Source organism: Lepisma saccharinum, chromosome 1 (genome assembly GCF_977018435.1).
Source record: "Lepisma saccharinum chromosome 1, izLepSacc3.1, whole genome shotgun sequence".
NCBI lineage: Eukaryota > Metazoa > Arthropoda > Insecta > Zygentoma > Lepismatidae > Lepisma > Lepisma saccharinum.
The window spans coordinates 80,725,907-80,747,214 of NC_139229.1; the positions used below are offsets into that span (position 1 = coordinate 80,725,907).

The window sequence follows — 21,308 nt, forward strand, 5'->3', positions numbered from 1 at the left end:
CACTTTTCAAAGGTTTCATGAAAGTCCTATCTAGAGGCTGAAACTTGTGTGTCGTATGTGGCGGAGTGCTGATAAGATGGACGTTTTTCTCCCTTGCATAACAAATAACTGCATACTCCTTATGACGTGCGTGTCGATCTATGACCAATAAAACAGGATTGCAAGTTGTAGGCTGAGTATGCTTTACAAAATACTTCAACCATTCGAAACATACAAAACATAACCGTAACGCTTTGCCCTCTTTTACACGTCATTTTCCCTTATACGCCTTCATGGCGTGATGCAATGCACAGGGGAGATAAAACATTTTTATTCACATGAACTGTGGACACACCTGTCTCATCAGCATTGTACACCCTCGACATAGGAAAATTATGTTTTTCCATAAGAGAGCCAAGTTTCAGAAAACATAAATCAACTTGAGGCTTATTGAAGCCAACACATCTCATCAAACTAGTGGACTCAGGATTTCGCAGACTCAAAACCGGATGCCTTCTCATAAGAGATGCGTAGAAATCTTTTCCAGCAGACTTTTTCTCTCTCTTGAACCTATATTGAACCCCCAGAGATTCTGCTAAGTCATAGGCAAGCTTCATGAACTCATTCTTACTCCGTCCCAGTTTTTTTTCCATATTTGTACATACGTATATTCGGTTTTAATTCATATTTACATGTTATTTTTACATATTATTTCCATATTTCAGAACATTTCTCAACATATACTCCATATTCGCGCAATAACGACATGTTCCCATGCAGTGGCGTACGCAAAGGGGGGGGTTACGGGGTTTAACCCCCCCCATGAGCTTGTGAAATAATATGAAAAATGCTGTGGAAAAAAATTTAAATGGCCAATTTATCACAGTCAATGATCTGGGACAATACTATTAGCCTACTACTTCTACTACTACTACTACTACTACTACTAATAATAATAATAATAATAATAATTTGAATTATTATTTCCATGCAGCATGAGAAAAGCACAGCATTCCAAACACACGCGTCTTTCAGAGTGATGCCTTGAAAATAAACAGTTGCAACAATGTTCAATACATCATGGCGTGCGCAGGATTTTTTTTTTCGGGAGGGACTAGAATAGTAAATGTGACTTCGTTTTGGAGGGCAGGATGCATAATAAAATATTTCGTATTTTTGTAGCTTTTCAGTCTATTAAAATTGTATTCAAAGTCAAAAATGGTAATCGGGACTCACTTAAAAAGAGGTTTCGCATTTACACATTCTGATTTTTTAAAGTTCTTAACGGATTTTAATTTGAAAATTCTGATTTTCTCAATTTCGTTAGCGGCTGGAACACCATCGGCCACTCCTCTACGTACGCTAGTGTTCAACGAACTTGTATTTTTTTTGTGTGTGTGTGTGTGTGTGTGTGTGTGTGTGTGTGTGTGTGTGTGTGTGTGTGAACAATGAGAATTAACAAAAGAAAGTTCTTGGTTCGTTGTAAGAGGCTAATGTATAGACAGAGGCTAGGCGGGCAAGAATACAGTCACCAGTTCGCCTTCCCATTGTATTGTTTACCGCAGCACGTTTGAATGTCCCTCTTTAAAATATCTCACCTTGTTGACTAGACAATTATTCAAATGACATGAAGCTTAACTATTGTAAAATATTTTGTTGGTAAGAACAGGGAGACAATCCAGATGTGAATTATCGGGGACATTTATGCGGGGAAGAAGCCGGAAAAATTCCAACCAATTTCCGGAATCGAATCCGGATCTCCAGCGTGATTGTCAGACACTCTACCGACCAGATCACCGCAGCTCCTTGGATGAGTTCCATACTTTGATTATTTTAATATATTTTCTTGTTTTTATGGATTTTCTTAATCCTTAAAATGTCTCACCTCGTTGACCAGACAATTATTTCGTAACAAAGAAACAAATAAATGCTCCCAGAATTTGATAGAAATCGAATGACTAGAAATTTCGTTCTATTTTTTCATAAATACTATATTTATGTAGATCTCTACTACTTAATAGTGGTAGTGGTATTAGTAGTATTATTAGTAGTAATTCAGCTAATTAATTAATTATAAGTATTATTAATTGTAATTATTATTATTATTATTATTATTTAATTAAAGTATAATAAAACAATGGTAATGTGAATTTGGAGAAAGTTTTAGAAATAACCCCCCCCCCGATGAAATCCTGTGTACGCTACTGTTCCCATGTGACCGAAAGAATTGGGTGAATTTCTTCTGAATAACTGACAAATTCCGAAGCGACGTTAAACAAACGAAAGTTTACGACCTTTTCTATACCCTCCAATTGCGTTAATTAAAAGTTTTCTGTCATCCGAACAATGTTTCTTTTTCACCTCCCAAATGTTAAAAGTAAAAAAGGTAAAGTGCTCCCCTGTGCATATTACAAAACTTGAAATTCCTGTTTGTTTACGATTGTTAACAATAGAGAATGAGGGCTCAAGCATAGGCTTCTGCTTGTTACAAATGCTATTTTGTCAAGGTTGGAAGTCACAACTTGAGCAGCCAATTACCAACACCGCCCTCGCTACTCCCAACTGGCGGCTGGGAAATAGCGAATCAGCAATCAGTTGAATTCTCTTCGACTGAGATCGGGCATTTTCGAATCACGAGGTACCGAACGTTGTTCGCGGAACGAAACAAATTAGAGTTGGGACACCACATGTTGCCAAACGTACTCTAAAGCGCGAGAGAGTCTTCTCGGGCAACGGTTTATCAGCACCAGAAATCAGCGGGTGTGTATGGTACAACTGCACACGTGGTTCTGAACGATGAAGTTTTCGGAAGGACTACCCACAAAGGCGGAATGCAGGCGGACACAGTCTTATAAAGACAACTGGCAAAAGCAGAAGTACGCTTGGCAACGTTGCTTCGGGAGAACGACGTGATGCCTTCATGTTGACACCCATCAGACCACACGCCCCCGAAAATGATTGGGGGACAGAAAGGGCCAGAAATAGCCTTCAAGGTCAGCCGCCAGTTGGAGTTGCGTTCAGTAGTTGCGCACCCGACAGCAGCGCCAGAAGCAACGATTTTGTAGCACACGTATTCGATTCGCTTCTGGTTTCTCTTCAAGACAGTCACGGTAGTAGTTAGTAGTTACAATGCCGAGAGAGACTGTATTTTATGTACCTCATGTAGTGTCATATTATTAAAAAGTATTTTTTTTTTACAATTTTAAGTCCATATTTAACTCCATATTTTGGTGAAAATAACTAAATATGTATTTACCTCATTTTTACTACATATAAATCCGTTCCCTGCCCATAACCATACAGGATTTTCAAATGGGGGGTACGTGTACTTTTTTTTTAGTAGTAAGTCCTCATTTTGCCATCTTTTCCTGCGTTTGACGTTCTATTTTTAGAAATACTGGACCAAAGGGGGAGTTATGACCAGTGGCGTAGCATGGACATTTTGGGTGGGAACGCCAAGTCCGAAGGAAGGGTCGGCCCTTTCTTGCTTAATAATTTACTTATGGAATTAGTCGCCACAGGTGTTGTTTATTTGCCTGAAATCAGCTGGGCTTTCAATAAAACATCATCCATGCATGTTTTAGCTAGAAAATTAGATGCCTCACTATGCCACAAATATTTTGAACTCTGGTGTTTTATACCTTTTTTTATATCTTTCTGCATGACGCAAGTCATTAAAAACCTACCTGAATCACAAGCGCCTCTGCACAACAGTAGACGTCATTGTTGTGGATGATCCAACACCAACTACTGATTGATTTGGTTTATTTTATTTCGCTTTTATACCACTTTTGGTTAATTGCGAATATGAACATGAGTGACGATATTGATGAAGGGACACTGACAAAGAACACCCGTGCTTACGCCGGGATTCGAACCAGGGACCTCTGTCGTCTTGGAGCACTGTGCAAAGCACTCTGACACAGAGGTGGGTGGATGATCCAAATATCGTACACTCTACTGACGTAACAGTGCCGATTAGTAATTCAGACCACTGTTTATTACATCTTGAGAATGCTGATAAACATTTTAAAATAATTTTTTCCAGAGACAATTCGATGTTAAGAGTTTTCAAATGAATGCTAAACATTTCCATTGACACAATATTAAGCAGTTAAATAATAACGAAAAAATAATAACAATAAAAAAATAGTTTTGTTGGTTAAGTGGTAGAGCAGCTACAGGCTGAATTTCTACCACGAGGACTTCACCAACTTATTTGACAAAAACTGTGTTGATCTTTTAGTTTCTAATGCACATCGCTGTTCGTGGGATAAATTATACAATGCAGTGGCCATTAAGAAGCGGTATATTTGAGATTGGTAAAGTTACGTCAGTTAATATTGCGTATTGTAGCATCACATAGCACGAGTTGCATGAGCGCGAAGAACCCGGTAGGAATTCTACCGATGTCGTCCGCCTCAGAAGGCAGGGAGGGTCACATGAACCAATCACGGTAGACCTCTGCTGCAGCTCCGTACGCTGGCGTACGAGAGAGCATTTACGCGCGTGCTGTAGAGATCGAAGCTTTCCCTCCAGAAAGGCAGCAAGGAATATAGAGTCTTTTACGCCGAACCTGCTCGGCGTCCGGCCAGGAAAGGCATTGAAAAGAGGTGCTAGAACGAGTGTTGAGAGTGGAGCGTTGCAAGCGGATCGCGAAAAATAGCTATTATAATGCCATAAAGGTCAAACATATATGAAATTAGTCAAGTTTTACTTTATATTCACAGCATTTACGCATTTTTGAAATTTTAAATCTGGGAACGCCGGGCGTACGGGCGTACTATAACGCTACGCTACTGGTTATGACCCCAACCACTGTCACTGATCAAACAGTGTGGTATGGAAGTAACTTGGGACGACTTTGGCGATGGGGGCAGAATCAACTTGGGGCGAGGGAGGGGGCAGATTCAAAGTTTTCTCTCATTAAAATAACGTTCCGAGCTATTTTACTGAATAACTGTTACAGTTGAGAAATTGTGCTAGCGAGGCTCTGGCATCTGGACTCAAAGGCAGTAGCCTATAAGTTCGGAAATCATAAAAGAATACTCATTACCTTACGCGTCGGTTCCCAGGAGGTTAGTGAAAATACGATTACCTTGCAAATATTAATGAACATGAAAATTTGGTGGGGCAAGTGCCCTCTTGCCCCAGCCAAATTACGCCTAGGGATATCGATATGATTTTTCAAGGTCAGTAACGAGGAAAACCTCTCGAAACTCTGTCATTACCTTTCCCGGGCAGCTTCCCGAGGTGGCAATACATGCCACTGAAATGTTCCACCGGAAAAGATCAGTTCATGTCAAGCTTCCTCAGTTGGCACGTCCTGAATCGCAACATTACCACGTAAAATGGACTTAAGAACAAAACAACAAATGTGTTATTCAATTTCGTTATTAACTTGAACACAACTTGTTCAAGAATCAATTATGGAAAAAATTTAGAAATGATGTTTACATTTTGTAACGTTTCGAGTAAAAATCTGATTTTTGAAATTTTGAAAACTCGTAGAACTGTTTATTACTTCGATTGGTAGATTATGAAATCATGAAGTTTTGTTCCGATTCTTTCACTTTGCAGACTTATTTTCAAGTTAATTTTTCCTTTGGTTATTCTGCTAAAATGCCAATCGAAATATATTGTTATGGTTTTTGATATTCATCTAATTTGGAATGACCTTCCCTTGTGAACCCGACGCCAGTGGCGTGCCCAGGATTTTCTTAAGGGAGGGGTTATGTACACTTTTTCTAGTAGTCAGCCCTCATTTTGCCATCTTTTCCTACCTTTGACGTTCTTTTTTAGGATACTGGGCCAGGGGGGGGAGGTTTAATAAATGAAACCAATCACAAATTCAACAGTCGGTGATTTCATGTGTGAAAATACTTCACGGTACAACCTTTGGCGATAAAGTAGACAATACCACTGTTAAGCCTTGTTTCATGTTAATAAAACATTAAAATGCTGACCAAGGCAAAATACTATAGAAAATATAACACTAAAAACGTAACGAATTAATTGTGAATCTTCGTCTGAAGAAGACCCTGTTAGAGGGTGGAAACGTTACATTTTTAGTGTGTTTATTTTAGACCACAAAATTTTGCCTTGGTCAGCATTTTAATGATAAAATCAAGCACAATAAGACTGCAATTTTACAAGAGACGTAGCTGTTTCTGTGTTTCCTCTGTAATCCAGTTCGTCACTCACCCTAATCGTCGCGATTAACCTATCGGCGTAGAAAGCGATGTAATACAACGAAGCGTGTCGATGCTACAGGCATACAGATACTTCAACGGAGAGCGACCGGCTTCGAAGCGAGCCACACACCTAAGGTGATTTTTACTGTGCTTGTCACAAGTTTGAAAATAACAGCAGAAGTACTGTACAAACCTGATATAAACAAGTCGAGGACAGTGTGGTTTAGTCATAAAATATTCAATCAACTTACAGTGTTTTGTATCTACTGTTTCAGCTCCCAGTCCTCGCGGCCGATCGTGACCTTCAAACTAAATCGAGTGAGGAACTTGCGTAACTGTCCAGGCTCCAGTGGAGTCAGTGTTGCAAACTGGGTTGGTATGAGTAGAGATATAGTTCTTTAAACCTAAAACCGAGCTAAAAATAAATGTCTATGTTCTACTCGTTCTACTGTTTCAGAGGCGGCAAATGGAGTCGTCTTGTTCTGGTGATTGTCACAGTAAGTTTCAGAATTAGTTTCATGTAAGAACGTTTATCCATTGAGCAATTATCTTTTTGTCTGTTTTAATATTTATAAGTAGCTTTCAGTAGACGGACATTTAAGTAACATTATTTATTCTGAATAAACTAGGACCCATGGGCAGGGCCGCATTTACGCGCAGGCTATCTAGACTGCAAGCTATGGGCCCGCATCACAAAGGGGGCCGCACCACAAAAAAAAAAAAAAAACTTTAAAAATTTTAATTTTGAACAGACTAAAATAAAAAAATGTCTGTTTCAGTACTGTGGTGCGGGCTCTCTTATAATCATAAAAGACGTTTTTGACTTTTTGGAAGCACTTTATGTATATTTTACAGCTTCAACTAACAGATATAAAGTTCTAACCGATTGTTTGAAAAAAAGCAGAAACTGACAAACCCATTCTCGTGCCAAAAAGGACAGCAGCAACATGCAGAGCAGATGCTACCAAAGCCCTCTTGCGAGGCTATAAAGAAAAAAATGCACTTTTGAAATTTCAGAGGGCAAAGAACATTCAGGACAATCACGTGTTACTGCTCTAATTTTGAATTTATAAGTAGCTTCATTAGTATGAAGTAGCGCAAACCACTAAGATTATTTCACACTTTCATTTTAAGTCTGATTGTTTGGGATAGTACTGTATTTGAATTAAATACACTGGTCAAAAAAATTAGGGGAGCAAGCAAGAAATCCCAAAACCAAAGTTGGTAAGTCAAAAGTAGCAATGAATTTTGATTAGGTGAGTGTGTCCTCAACCAGTACAATACATGTCTATTGAGTCATTAGCACAACAGAGTTCTAGGGGTGATTTCTGAAAGGTACTGCACAAAATCAGGAGAACAGCACAGTGATAAGACAACAGAAATGGACAGATACGCAACAGATCCATACCTCTAATAAGGCGTGTGGTCGCCATGAACTGCTATGACAGCTGCACATCTGTTTTGCATGGAACCAATAAGGTTATCAACGACAGCCTGCGGGATATTCACCCATTAGTCCAGAAGGGCCATTTCCAACTGTTGCAGAGTTGTAGGCGGCGCTGGCCGAGCAGCAATGCGTCTTCCGAGTGTGTCCCACACATGTTCAATGGGATGTAAGTCTCGGGAGGACGCTGGCCATACCATTCGTTCGATACCCTCATCCCGTAGCATGGCGTCAACCAGGCGTGCTCGGTGAGGTCGGGCATTATCGTCCACAAAAATGAAACGATCACCGATATCTGCAGCCATTGGGACAACATGAGGCCTGAGGATCTCATCCCGGTACCGTAAGGCTGTCAAAGTACCGTTCCAGATAATGTGCAGGGGGGTACGTCGACCAACACTGATCCCTGCCCATACCATTAAGCCACCGCCACCATACTGAGACACTTCGCGCACATGTGCGGGATAATTGCGAGTCCCACGTTCCCTCCAGATGAGAATGCGTCGATTATCTGACTGGAGACTGAAACGCGACTCATCCGAGAAGAGAACTGAACTCCACTCTCCATATCCCCACTCACGATGTTCCACAGCCCACTGTCTGCGGGCCCTACGGTGTTGGGCATTCAGAGGGACACACACCATTGGTCTTCTTGCATAAAGACCCCTTTCCCGCAGGCGATATCGTACAGTTTGGCCCGAGACACTTCGTCCTGTTGCCAAAACAAGGCCGCGTTGCAAGTCAGTTGCAGTTTGCTGCCTATTCCTGCGAGCCGACAATGCTAAGTACCGGTCTTCCCTAACTGTTGTTGACCGTGGGCGACCTTGCCCAGGCCACCTTCGTACTGTACCTGTCTGTTGAAATCATGTCCACAACCGGGAAATGACACTGCGTGACACACCAAGGGCTGCAGCCACCTCACGTTGTGTTTGCCCTGCTTCCATCCTCCCAATGGCTCTCCATGCGCTAGATTCCCCTATATCGTGTTGTTCTGCCATCGTTCCTATTCAACACTACTCAACTGAATCCCACCTGCACTTACGGTCTGCCAGCACCAAACAACCGGTGTTCCCAAGTGACCTCGTGATTACTCTTCATATCACAAATTCTGCCACGTGCCTTATGGTGTCACTAGAGAGCTCTGCATGCTGATGATTCATCACAGATGAATTGTACTGGTTGAGGACACACTCACTTCAGCAACATATATTGCTACTTTTGATTTTCCAACTTTGGTTTTGGGATTTCTTGCTTGCTCCCCTAATTGTTTTGACCAGTGTATAAGTAAAGTTTTCTTGATTGTTACATTCCTTTTTTTTAATCTTGCATTTGCCTAACATGTTTACTTAAAATTACAATGTTATTTTTTAAAATTAAAATATTGTTTTCAATTGAAATATTATTTTCAAAAAAAATCCCCTCGGTAGGGCCCGCACCACAGGTTCAGGCTAGGGGTCTGCAGATCCTAAATACGGCCCTGCCCATGGGACAATATGAGGACGTGTGGAGTATCGCCCAGAGCCCTTTAGCATCAAGATTACCCCAGTTTCAGTCGTGAAGGAACTGTATGGAATGAACTCTCTCATGTACATCGCCAGCGAAACTGAAAGCAAGGCGAAATATGTAAGTTGCTTTTTCTTAGGTTTTCAACGGAAGTTACGAGGTAATCTATTATATGCGAGTATTCTTCCTTATAAGTTCTCATTTACTATCACCTTTTCATACAATCTAGATTTTATCTCGTAATTTCTTCAACCAATCAGGAACGAAGAAACGTGAAGCTTGCAAGACGAGAGCCAATGGAATCGAACGATCATCCGCTGTTGCCCCTTTGTAGTTAACCATCATTGGTTTTACCAAGTCTAGAAGAATATTTTTCAAGTTATTCCCGGTCGTGTTGTTTTTACCGCGTAGGTAGACCACGACATGAGGTGAAAGAATGATAGAGACAATTTAGTAGGAAGAAACTTCTAGAACCATCCTTAAAGATGTATTTCCAGCATTCGTCTGGAAAGATTGAGTAAAACTACATCCGGGCCACGCTAAGAACCGACCTCCGTTCACAACGCAAAGCGGTTATTTTGACAAAATCCTGTTTCCCTGCTGGCTGCTTCGGGTGGGGGGGGGGTTCTAAGGTTGCCGCCTGTTGCCCAAACAGGGGTGGGGGGCAGCGGTAGGCCTAATTGGCTGTTTGACCACAAGTTCCTTCGTAGGTAAAAGCTACAACAGCGGGTGACAGGTGTTTCCCGAGCCGGCTGTTCTCGTGGCCTCACTCTAAGGAAACCCTCGTTCAGAATGGTTGTTCGTAACTTTGTGTGGTCAAGGGGACACTCGGCCCCCAAATTTTAAGGTTTATTAAAATGTTCCTGTTAGTCAAGTTAAATCCCGGAGCGGTGGCCAATTAGCCTACCGTTGCTCCCTTGTTTGGGCAACAAGCGGCAACCTTAGAATCCATCCTCCCCAGCCAGCAGGAAAACTGGACAAAATAACAGTTATGCGCTGTGAATGGGGGGGGAATAGCTTGGCCGAGGTATAGGGGTATTTTTTAAGCTCGTTAAATCTGAGGACCATGTTCAGCTCCCACCCCCAAAAGTTAGCCCCTTCAAATATGCAAGGTAAAATATTAACATGCACGTGTGGTAGAAAAGCCAAAAATAATCCTACAACTATCACAGATCTAGGTACCAATTTGGCTCGTATCTAGCTACGAACTGTAGCAATATAGAAGTTTGTCTCTAATCCAAAACTAAACGCGTTTCCCTAAATATCCGAATAATCAGTTTCAATAATAGTGATACCAGTTATTAAACAACTTTATTTTTGCCTTGTACTGATAGATAAATCACTGAAACAATACAAGCAACACAAACATATTTCTTCTTCATGAAAGTTGTTCGATTCTTGACTTGATTTTAGCAGCTGTATCTGACGGGTTGTCCTGGAACTCCTTTCACACCGAGTCCTGTTATCCTGAAGGTGATTCCAGCCAACGGTTGTTGTTCTAGCTGCTCTTTGCTGAGTAGGTGCTGGGCGGTTGTGACGTAGAGCTCATCCAGATTCTTCCCTCCGAAAGCCACCGACGTAACCTGTGACGTTGGTATTTCCACACTGGTCAGCAGCTCTCCTTTCGAAGGGTCCACTCGGATCACCTGGAAAATCGACAATTGAAAGTCGTTGAACAACACTCATATATCGGAAACCTTTAAAAGGTCTGAAATCGCACCCATACGCGATCAAAGAAAAATTTTGACAATTTCACAATTTACCGAAAGGTGGCGGCATAGCCTTAACAAAGATGATAATTTTCTTTCCAAAGGAAGATGTATATCAGAATCTAGAAAGCGTGATGTATTTTCTCGATATTATAAATGTAATCCGAGACACCAGAGAAACTGTGTGATCATGACACAAAATAATTTCACAAAATATAATTTCCACACATGTTTTACAGTTTGTTCATCTAAACAATTATACTTGTTACGTCACTCACTACTGTAGAAATCTGTGTCCTTTTCTCTGCACCATAGAATAGTAATAAATATCGTTCTGTAGCCCGATAATGATTTCAATAGCATGGCCTCTGATTGGTTGACAATCTGTCATGAAAACCTTTATTTAGAACTTTTCCTAATTAGAAACTCTTGGACATTAATCACTAATTCGAGAAACATGACGTGTGCTCTGATGTCAGTTCTTTAAGCTAGAAATTCAGTGGGTCATTTGATCGTTTAGGGATAGCTTTAGTGGAGTTATTAAATCGAAGTGCATAATATACTTCTGAAAATAACCGTTCAAGGTTATCTATCAAATACTTTTAACAATGACAAAATATATTTTTGCTCCGATTTTGAAATTTGGAATCATTGAATTCAATCTATAATCTTTGTTAACAGTAATAACGGCGTTAAGTATAATTCCCATGAAAATGAGTGGCACAAAATAAACACACCTAATGTCGTTGGAAACGTTCGTAAATTCCTCAGGGGAAGATAAAGCAAAAATGTATTTTACCTGACTTGCACCAAAAGTGGCGACCCAAAGATTCCCTTCGTTGTCGATGGTCATCCCGTCCGGAAATCCTTTCACATTTTTCTCCTTCAAATCAAAAGCTGTTCGTCCATTAGCTGGAAAGCAATAAATTGATAGATAATGCCATAAATTTCAGGCAAACTGAACAACTACCCTTCTAGCAACTGGTAGAAATACAATTCTTAGAAGTTCCATCAGTATCAGACACGTATCTAGAAATATATATATTTTTGGTGGGGGGGGGTCCGAACCAAGTGTCTCAATAATAATAATAATAATAATAAAATTAAAATTATATTAAATTAATTAATATTAATTAAAATGTTCAAATTAATTAATGTTATATTTTTATTACATCGAGGGGTAAAAAAACGGTATAGGGATAGTGATTGAGCACGCATTCATTATCTAGCTTACGTGTAGCTAAGGCCGGCAAAATTTAAAAGAAAACAAGTACACTGACTGACAATGAAATAAATGTAAAACAGACAACAATTTGAATGTTTATTGAATATCGAAAATGGATGATAGATCCAGTTGACGGAAACAAGTTAATTTATTATTTCATTATTTGCATTTAATTTTACTACTTAGTAAGTCTTTCTGGGGGGGTCCGGGTCCCCTGGACCCCACCTAAATACGTCCTTGATGAGTATCCATTAAAAGCAGTGATATTATTAAGGTTGTTTCAAGTTCACTTCATACACCCATGGACTGGACCTTGTACAATGTTCGATCTAATCCATGGAATGGCCCCTCCCCAACATTTATGGCGCTAATTAGCACTAAAGTTCAAATCACAAACCCTGACACCTTCTGTAAACAAAACCACCTGCATGCAGAAAGCATTGCAAACTCGTAGAAGTAAAATAATCCACAGGAAAATCCAGCTTTGTTACAGGATTCATTACGTAAGGTAAAACAACAGCCAATTTGTAGTATGGGATACGCTGCCGCAAATGACGTCTCACTTTAAACCCAATGCTCTTTCTTTTTTTACTTATTGCTTCACCTTTATGGTTAACTCTTTGCACCAGTAATCATTTCCCATAAATTTGGCTTCTTTCTTGCATGCGAATTGAATATATTTTACTTGCATTTTTTTAGACAAAATGATATAAAATGGTAATGTATATTTCTAAGGATGATATAGATAGGAGTGTATTTGAAATTTGTTTGTAGATTTTATGTAAATTGTATCTTATGTAAACAAAATATATAATGGGCATAAACAGCCATATGCATTGCTGTAAGTCCAATAAATATATTGATGATGATGATCAAAACAAGACAAAAAGTTCGTAAATTTATTGCGGTTGGAAACTTTGACAAGCATCCTAATAACGATTTTTGTTCCGCCAAATATAGTGCACTTCGTAAAATAACTTGGTGACATGGCAAGGCAAGATAAGTGTGAACATTTTGTAGTAATATGCATTGTAACTTTCAATGAGCTTAGAGATTTGTGTACATAATGATATTTTATAACATTGGTTATTTTCTAAAAATAATCATGTGAACAGCAAGAAAGTAGTGCAGCTTAGTAATATTGCCTGACTTATCCTTAGAAAAATAACATGCCGAGTTCTATGCGTGCGGGAAAGTCTCCGTGTTCTCAGAGCTTGTTTTCAAAACACCAGCAAGGACAGCCTTTGAAAAGGGGTGAGAAACAGATTCTACTCAATATTTATGTAACCTTCAGTCAGTGGTATCTTGAGAAACCAGTAAATGAAGTGGTTAAGTTCGTATCCCAGTGCAGTGGTGCGTCAGTGTCTGCAGTTTTAAGGGTTATGAAAGAGAGAATGACCGGGAGAGTAACAATGTATGCGGCTGCATATTCGTCTGATGTTTTGAGAGCGGGTTCTCACATTCAGAGGCTCTTATATAAAATGAATAGGTGCAGCGAACTATGAGAGTAACAGCAGATGATTGCGGTCATAAATCAGCTGACGCGGAGTGATACATTGAATCGGTGAGACCGTTTGTTTACAGAAGGTCTCAGGGTTGGTGATTTACACTTTACAACAAATGCTCTATAATTCAAAGCACAATGAATTGTAACATCATCATCAATAACTTACATATTGTTCCTTTCTCCATGTCAATGTCATACATGCTCACTTTACGCGTAGGTGAGTCGATGTAGTACATCAGGCCTTTTCCAAGACTCCAAGCCAGGCCGTTGGCAATCGTTATGTCTGTGAGATGCGTTTTTACAGTTTTGGAGAGATTTAGACTGTACAAAGAGCCATTTCCTTTTGAAGGGATCCCATCGTCATCGGGGACCATGGTTCCTGAAAATAAACAAACATTTTATTTGAAAGACAACTGAATGCTGTAGGAATTTTTGCACGATTTAATCGCAAACTTTTAACGCTTTTGAAGAAGCTTTCGTTTTGATCAAGATGTAAATTTGATATAATGTACATATTTAATTCAGAAGTTGGGTTAAGGAATGGCAGGGGTGTCCAAAGTTAATGAGAAAATAAACTGAGTTAGTAACCAAAAACGCTGTTTTTCTAGTAAATGGCAACTCCGTAGTATTATTTCTTGAAAAATTATGAATACATACGAAACTTAAACATTGTTTTAAAACTCGTAGCTTGTACATAAGAAATGAAAGTCTGCCTATAGCTAGTTTAAGCCTCCGAGATATGTATTAGATCTTAAGTATTGCTGTAATTTTCTTTAGCATAGACATTTTCAAGATAAGCCTGTAATGCCAGGTCACGTATTTACAATTTGTAATTTAAAAACAATCACTATTCCGTAATAACTCTACAGATTAATTTCTATACATACACGTGTATATTACAGCATTACATGTGTGTGTTCAGTTTAAAATATTCGTATACGACCGTGAAGGAAATTTAGACATGACTATTTATGTGAAACAATCATAATTGGCAGATTTTTCAACGAATAAAAAGAGAATTCCCTCAACCATATAGGAGTCATGTCTGCAAAATAATAGCTATAAATTAACTGTAGCATATTTAGTGCGATCGCTCAATTCTGATTGGTACTTAATGAAATCCTGTTTCGTTTTTAAATGCATTTTCTACTTTGTCCCGATTAGGACGGGATTAAAAAACAGGAACATTTCCTTCCTGAATTGAAGACTAAGAAAGCTCCAAGGTATTCCTGAAGTAATTAAACTGAAGTTTTATCCTGAATTCAGGATTGACATAAGTACCGTTTGAGAACGCAGTTTCTTCAAAACTGGCGTAACGTATTCAATAGCATTATTTTATGTGTAACGTTGATTCCTAATTCGAAAGCCTCCAACAATTTAGCAGGCTTAACGTTCACTTCTTTTGTCATGCCTTACTCTTTTTATTTAGATAAAAATCTGCATTAAATACTTCATTGATAGATATATTGTAGATGTCACAGTTTCAAGTTTGAAGATACTTGAAAATATTACTTACGTAAAAAAAAAGAGATATATCCATTTTCTTGTAATTTACCGCACACCAATGTAATTTGATTACGGTTAGTAAATTTTACTAAGCATATTAGCGAATTGACTGTTACTATATACTATAGTTGATTGATAACCCACTTCTTAGATTCGACGTTACCTGGCCACAATGCACGTCTCAAGTGACGGAGTGGTCAGCATAATTCGCTTCGAAACTAGAAGTTGCAGGTTGGAATCCTGGATTAGTCCCATCGGTTCATCATTCAACTTGAACGTCGCGATTAACACAAGGGCTGGAAAAGCTAAGCAAGATAATGAAAACTAAAATTACCTGCCCACAAGCGACCGCTGGGATCAGCCTTTCCATCGTTGAACCTGTTCTTCTCCTTTCCTTGCTCTTGGTCCACCGTAGTTATGGTTTCCTCCACCGTGGCACTGTCGTCCTCCCCGTCCCAAGAGATCACAATGAGTTGCCTCCCTCTGCTGCTGATGTACTTGTTCTTCTGTCCCTGGATGGGGATGATTATGGACACTGGACCGCCCTCTGAAAAATTTAATTTCTTTCAAAATATGTCGGGCAGTGCCTTCATTAGGTTATTGTGCCACCTGAACGAGTGCTCTTGTATCGACTGGATGCAAACAGCTTGCCAGCGAAATCGGATGTGCGTATCCCCTGAACTAAAGCGCATAACGCACTTGGTAGCTTTTCAAGCTGAGGTTTCGTCAAGTATATCTGCGATATAACTAACTCTGATAAACAACATATTATAGAAGCGGTTTGAGTTTTTGTTTTAAGTTCAATTTGACTGTATGCACATATAGGATGTTATCGGGAATACCTAGATCTATGTCGTCGAAACGTGTAACCCCTCTCTATCTGCCGTGAATGTCAGCATTTGCTGTTGTTTTGAAGGAGGATTTATATTCGCTTGTGTGTAGATTGCTAAGGTAATAAGTGATAACCCGATAAGTTTTGTGTTGATAAGAGTTGTTATAATGGCGCAACGTAAGTACACTTTAGAATAAAAAAATCTTATGTACGATTCGTAGCTTAAACTCATACAGAACTTAGAGGAGGCTATTTTTAAGGGAGCCTTCTCAACAGATGTGAAAAAGGTATGGCAGTACAAGGCAAACATTTCAAACACCTTCTCTGACAAAAGTACGTGATTACTTTACTTGCAATTGTGAAATATCGTAATAAAAATAAATCTATGCGATTGAGTTGAGGGGTTACGCACATTATAATGTTTTCTATTAATGTGATAATTAATACATGACACACACACAATTTCTGCCCAAAGTTTATGGACCAGTGCCCCTCAGGCACCCCCTTAACATCATCTCTGGCATGGAATGAAAGTAAATATAACACTTATTGCATTTATTCCGATTTCCATTACGTCTTCTCAAGTTCCTATTATATTTACAAATTTACAAATGTAAGACATAAGTTGAAATTGTATTCTTACCTATTTTAGAACTTGTGTGTCTGTTGGTTGCGGGATCATAGCGATTGACTGTTTGTCCTTTGATGTCCACAAAATACAAGCCCTGCGTGGTTTCGTCCCAGTGAGGTCCTTCCCCAAGAAGAGCAGGCTTCGTAGTCACTGGTTCGACGCAGGGTGATGCCATTTTCGATATATTTCTGAAACGGAAAACCTTTTGTCTGGGTTCGGCCTCAGATGCAGCAATTTTTTTCATGTTTACATGATCATTTTTATGTAATGGATAATAGTGTTACAAAGATAAGACATACTTGCATACCTTTGTGGCTGAAAATGTATAACTAGGGAATGCAATCCCAAGATTACAAGATTTATAGTCCCGGATATTAGAGATTATTTACATTACGCATTCCAAACATATTTCCCGTCTATATCGATCCATGCTTAACGTAAGCTACATTTCTCTACATGGCGTTACTTTCTTCAATAATTTGCATTTATCTTATTCTCTTCTAGACAAAATTATTACTACTACAGCGGCATTAATCTTGTAACACAGGACAACAATACACGTTTGAAATAACCTAGACCAATTTCCGAGAAATGAGTGGGTAGAATACGATTATTTTCATATGCCAGATATTGTTTACTACAATGTGTTTTGTAATTCTAATAAGAAAAGGGAAGGCGTGATGATGTATTTGTAATAAGAGTATTATTGCATGCTGAGTAGTGTCAAGGCACTCAACTATCAACTAGTGCTGCAGAGAGGATTTCACTCGATGTGCAAAATAGTTCGCACGGACGACGCCAGATAGCGCACGGAATTGAGAGAGTCTTCGCTCGAGCGAATAACGCTCAAACAGGCAAAACGAGCGATATACACTCGGAAGACGGGTGCAAAATCCTGGGGGGACGGAGGGATTTCCCCCACCAACAATCTTGGCCTCAAAAATCCCCCCACCAAAAATTCCCGGGTAGGGGGGTTGTTATAACAAAAGATAAGCAATTACTTTTAATTTCAAATATACTTTACTAAGAATAATATCCAAAAGTCACACAAATTAGTGTAGTTGTGAATGTTCAATGGTTTTTCTCTCTCAAGAGATCATTAACAAATCTACATCAATACGCACAATAAAAGTAAAACAAGAATGCAAAGCAATGATAACTATGAAATCTAATTGATTTACATTGGCATAAAGCAAAAACTAAAAGAACTTAACATAATATAACCACTTGAACCATTTCATAATTTATTAACATCTTTAACCAGTTAGTAAAGGAATTAATTAGCTGCTTTGCAATATCTGATATGTATAAAAGTATCAAATTAATTTCCTTTATGTAATAAATAATAGTAATAATATATTTTTAATTGAGTAATTTATTTTTACTTTTAATAACATTAGAAATATGTATAGCATAATTTACACATGTTTGTGGGGGAGGAGGTTTGTAGGTGAAGAACTTTCTCCCCCCCACCACCAATTTTTCAATGATTTCGCACCCTGCTTGGAAGCCCAGTAGTATACACGTATAACAGTCATTTGTTTGTGGTAGTGAGCCCTCAAATATGGATCGTGAAGTGAAAGACGCAGCGAAGTCAAATGCAGTTTAGTCTATCATGCCAATGCACAGTAATATATGAAAATGAAATAGATGCGGGGTGATAACAGTGGTAATTAATTTAACTTCGTTAACAGGATTAAACATCTTGTATAATAGGTTATAATATATTGTGAAATTGATCTTCAGTTCTTCTACGCCCCCTTCAAATTTTTCGCCTGCTGCTGATAAGGGATGAGCCCCCTCCGTAATACATTTCTGGCTACGGACCTGTTTGTATCTCCACTTTTCGTCGGAAAGGAGTTGATGGCGTTATCGCGTGTTGTACATGTTAGTGCGTCACGTTCCGAAGCGACGTATCTGGTTGTCAGGTGGTGCGAATTATCTACAATAATAAAATGTTTGTGCAAATCATGTAGTGCATTCAAAATCCATATACGAGTAAGTCCAATTTTAATTGACTCTCATGAGAAGTTAGTGGATGTGAACATACGACAAAATAGTATTCAGCCGGTGATATTGTCACATTAAAATGATATTCCATTGTGTACACTCGAAGGTGGGAGACTCTTGAGTATGAGCAAACGAAACTGGTTCCATGCAGTTCTACAGTTCCGTGGTTGAGCGGTTATCGCAGCGCGCTACGACGCCAGGGGTTCCCCGGTTCGAATCCCGGCCTGGGCGGGAGTGTTCCTTGCGAGTGTCCCTTCATAAATCTAATCACGTTATCACTCATCCTCATCTTCGCAATTAGCCAAAAGTAGCACAAAGGCGAAGTACAATAAACCAAATCAATTAATTAATGTATCAATCGATCGATCTCTAATAGGACAAGTTCAGTCATTCGTGAAAAGAGGCCTTGAGAGTTCCAAGTGCCAATACATTGTATAAACTATAAATCTGATTCAGTTTTTGATCACAAACATAGCCGTAACTTGGCGGGGGCAAGAGTGCACCTGCCATCCAAAATTTTCAGGATTTTATAAATTTACAATTTTAGGATAACTTTTGTTAACGTCCTGGGTCCTGAGGAACAAAGAGATAGGGTAATTTTGTGATTTCTCAAATGTAACAGCCATTTATCAGAATAGTCCTGGGTGCATTTTTTATGTAATGGAAAAATTTTCGTAGCTGATAGGTAGAGGATTCTTCCTGATCAGCAAAGTTGAATTTCTAAGTAGGTTTGAATTATTTTTTATGACATTTAACACTTTTTGCCACAGTGTCAATATTTTCTACTACAAAACTGGTATGACAAAATAAATATCCAGTTTCTTTCAAAATTGAGGTCTTTGGTAAGAAGGTAGTTATTTCTGGAGTCGCGTTTGACATGTTGCTCATTCCTTTGGAGTTCAGCTGTACGTAATTCGCACGTAATTTTAGTTTGATTTGGTTTATTTTACCTCAATTGTCGGCCACTTTTGGCTAATCGCGGCGATGAGAATGAGTGATGACAAAATTGACGAAAGGATACTCACAAACACCAATGCCCAGGCCAGGATTCGAACACTGAACCTCTGGCGTCGTAGAGCACTTGGGCCTCGAGGTCCGCAGTCAATTTTGCAAGCAACCCATCTATTTTCTCTTCCCTGATAATTCTCTACTGCATATTATCATGTTGTGTCCTGTCGGGATTCAAACCAAAAGCTCCCGAGTAGAGCGACGATCATCTAAAGTTGAAAGCTCCGTAAGAAACAACGCAAATATGTTCGCCTACATACCTGACAGCATTTGCTATCCTCCTGCGGATCAACGAGTTTACAGCCGAAGCTAAAACGGCCATGTTTCAATGGGAAATAATTCCATCAACTTACCTTGATACGCAGACCTCGACTCTCTATTCTCGTGACCTTCGCCTACTGACTTGCAGGCTGCTAGGATTAACAGCAGTCGCTTCGATATTTATCAAGTTGATTCTCTCGAGCGCACAAAACACGTGACTGTGACGTGCTGCGGGTACTTCCATAAGAATGCGCCTCTTTGCATTCGTATTAACGAGATAACGTTTTACTATCAAGCCCTTCTACAGAAGCGTAGGAACAGGGGAAACAGGGTGTACTCCTAAAATTTTAAAAGGAGGTCTACAACTGTGCCAAAAGTTGCAAAAAAAAATCCACTTTATAGAATTTACGTTTTTTCGCCTATATTATCTCTCGTTTTTAACAATTTGAAGATTTTCAATAAAGTGATTTTCGTGCAAGGGGTTTAAGGAATTGTAATTTACGAATCGCGTGAAGCTGGATTGATTGATTGATTTATTTTACTTCGCCTTTTGTGCCACTTTTGGCTAATTTTCGAAGATAGGGATGAGTTATGATATGATGAAATTGATGAATGGACACTCGCAAACATCCATGCCCAGGCCAGGATTCGCACCCGGGACCCCTGGCGATGATCGCGCGAAAGTGAAGAACACTTCTACCCAGTGGCGGCTCGTGGTCTGACGTTATGGGTGTGAACTTCAGACTCGTGTCCAAAAGAAGTGTTATTTAACCCCTCTCAAATACTCGCACCCGTTTTTGCGTACATTATGATGCTAAATGTATTGGCAACCCAAGTTATCGACCACCTTTTACTGAAAATGAGGCTATGGGAGAGTTTTATTTCATGAAAAATATCAAATTTATAAATACATAAATTGGGAAATACTTCGGTGAATTTTCCGTCAATCACGAGAAGAGTGATGTTATTTGGTATAGATAATTCAACATTCGATAACCTGACAAAATCACTATAAAATAGAAATACCGATCTGTAGGTATTAAATAAACACATACCTACAATAAACGTGTTCTTGAACATTATTAAAGTATTTTTAAAATAAGGCTATTATTTTTCGTCATTAAAACTGTAAATATATAACATGGTTATGATTTATATTGGAGGAATGTGAAAAGTAGGGGGCGCCAAAATTCCATCTCGCCCGGATGAAAATTATCTTATCTCTAGCCACTCCTGCAAAGAAGGTAGCAGATCCAACGACCACATGCAGAAAATCAGTTGTAATCTATCTAGCAGTTGTTTACTTCTAATGACCGACAGAAGCAAGCGAAATCAAGAGAATAATAAATATTGAGGAAAATAACGGTACTCACTCAGCCCACTCTACACTGCCCTCTTCGTTGTTCAAACTTTTCCTTTCTCTTCCACCGTATCCGTATTATTACTGCAGTCGCTACACGCTTTGTACCTAACTTCCCTCAAAAAATTCAACAACGTTA

The 21,308-nt window shown here is 39.1% G+C and overlaps 1 protein-coding gene across 1 annotated transcript in view; it reads right to left on the reverse strand.

Moving 5' to 3' along the window:
• The window catches only part of LOC145984008 (uncharacterized), a 33,594-nt gene extending 13,644 nt beyond the window's left edge, over positions 1–19,950 (reverse strand). Inside the window, exons 1-8 of the mRNA XM_083117314.1 lie at positions 19,809–19,950; positions 16,543–16,718; positions 15,402–15,614; positions 13,728–13,940; positions 11,629–11,741; positions 10,535–10,766; positions 9,159–9,220; positions 7,090–7,156 (exon numbers count right to left, since the gene is read on the reverse strand). Of these exons, the coding sequence (XP_082973440.1) occupies positions 7,090–7,156; positions 9,159–9,220; positions 10,535–10,766; positions 11,629–11,741; positions 13,728–13,940; positions 15,402–15,614; positions 16,543–16,718; positions 19,809–19,870 (1,138 nt within the window). The 5' untranslated portion in view covers positions 19,871–19,950. The remainder of the gene's footprint in view (positions 1–7,089; positions 7,157–9,158; positions 9,221–10,534; positions 10,767–11,628; positions 11,742–13,727; positions 13,941–15,401; positions 15,615–16,542; positions 16,719–19,808) is intronic.
• Between the last annotated feature and the right edge of the window lie 1,358 nt (positions 19,951–21,308).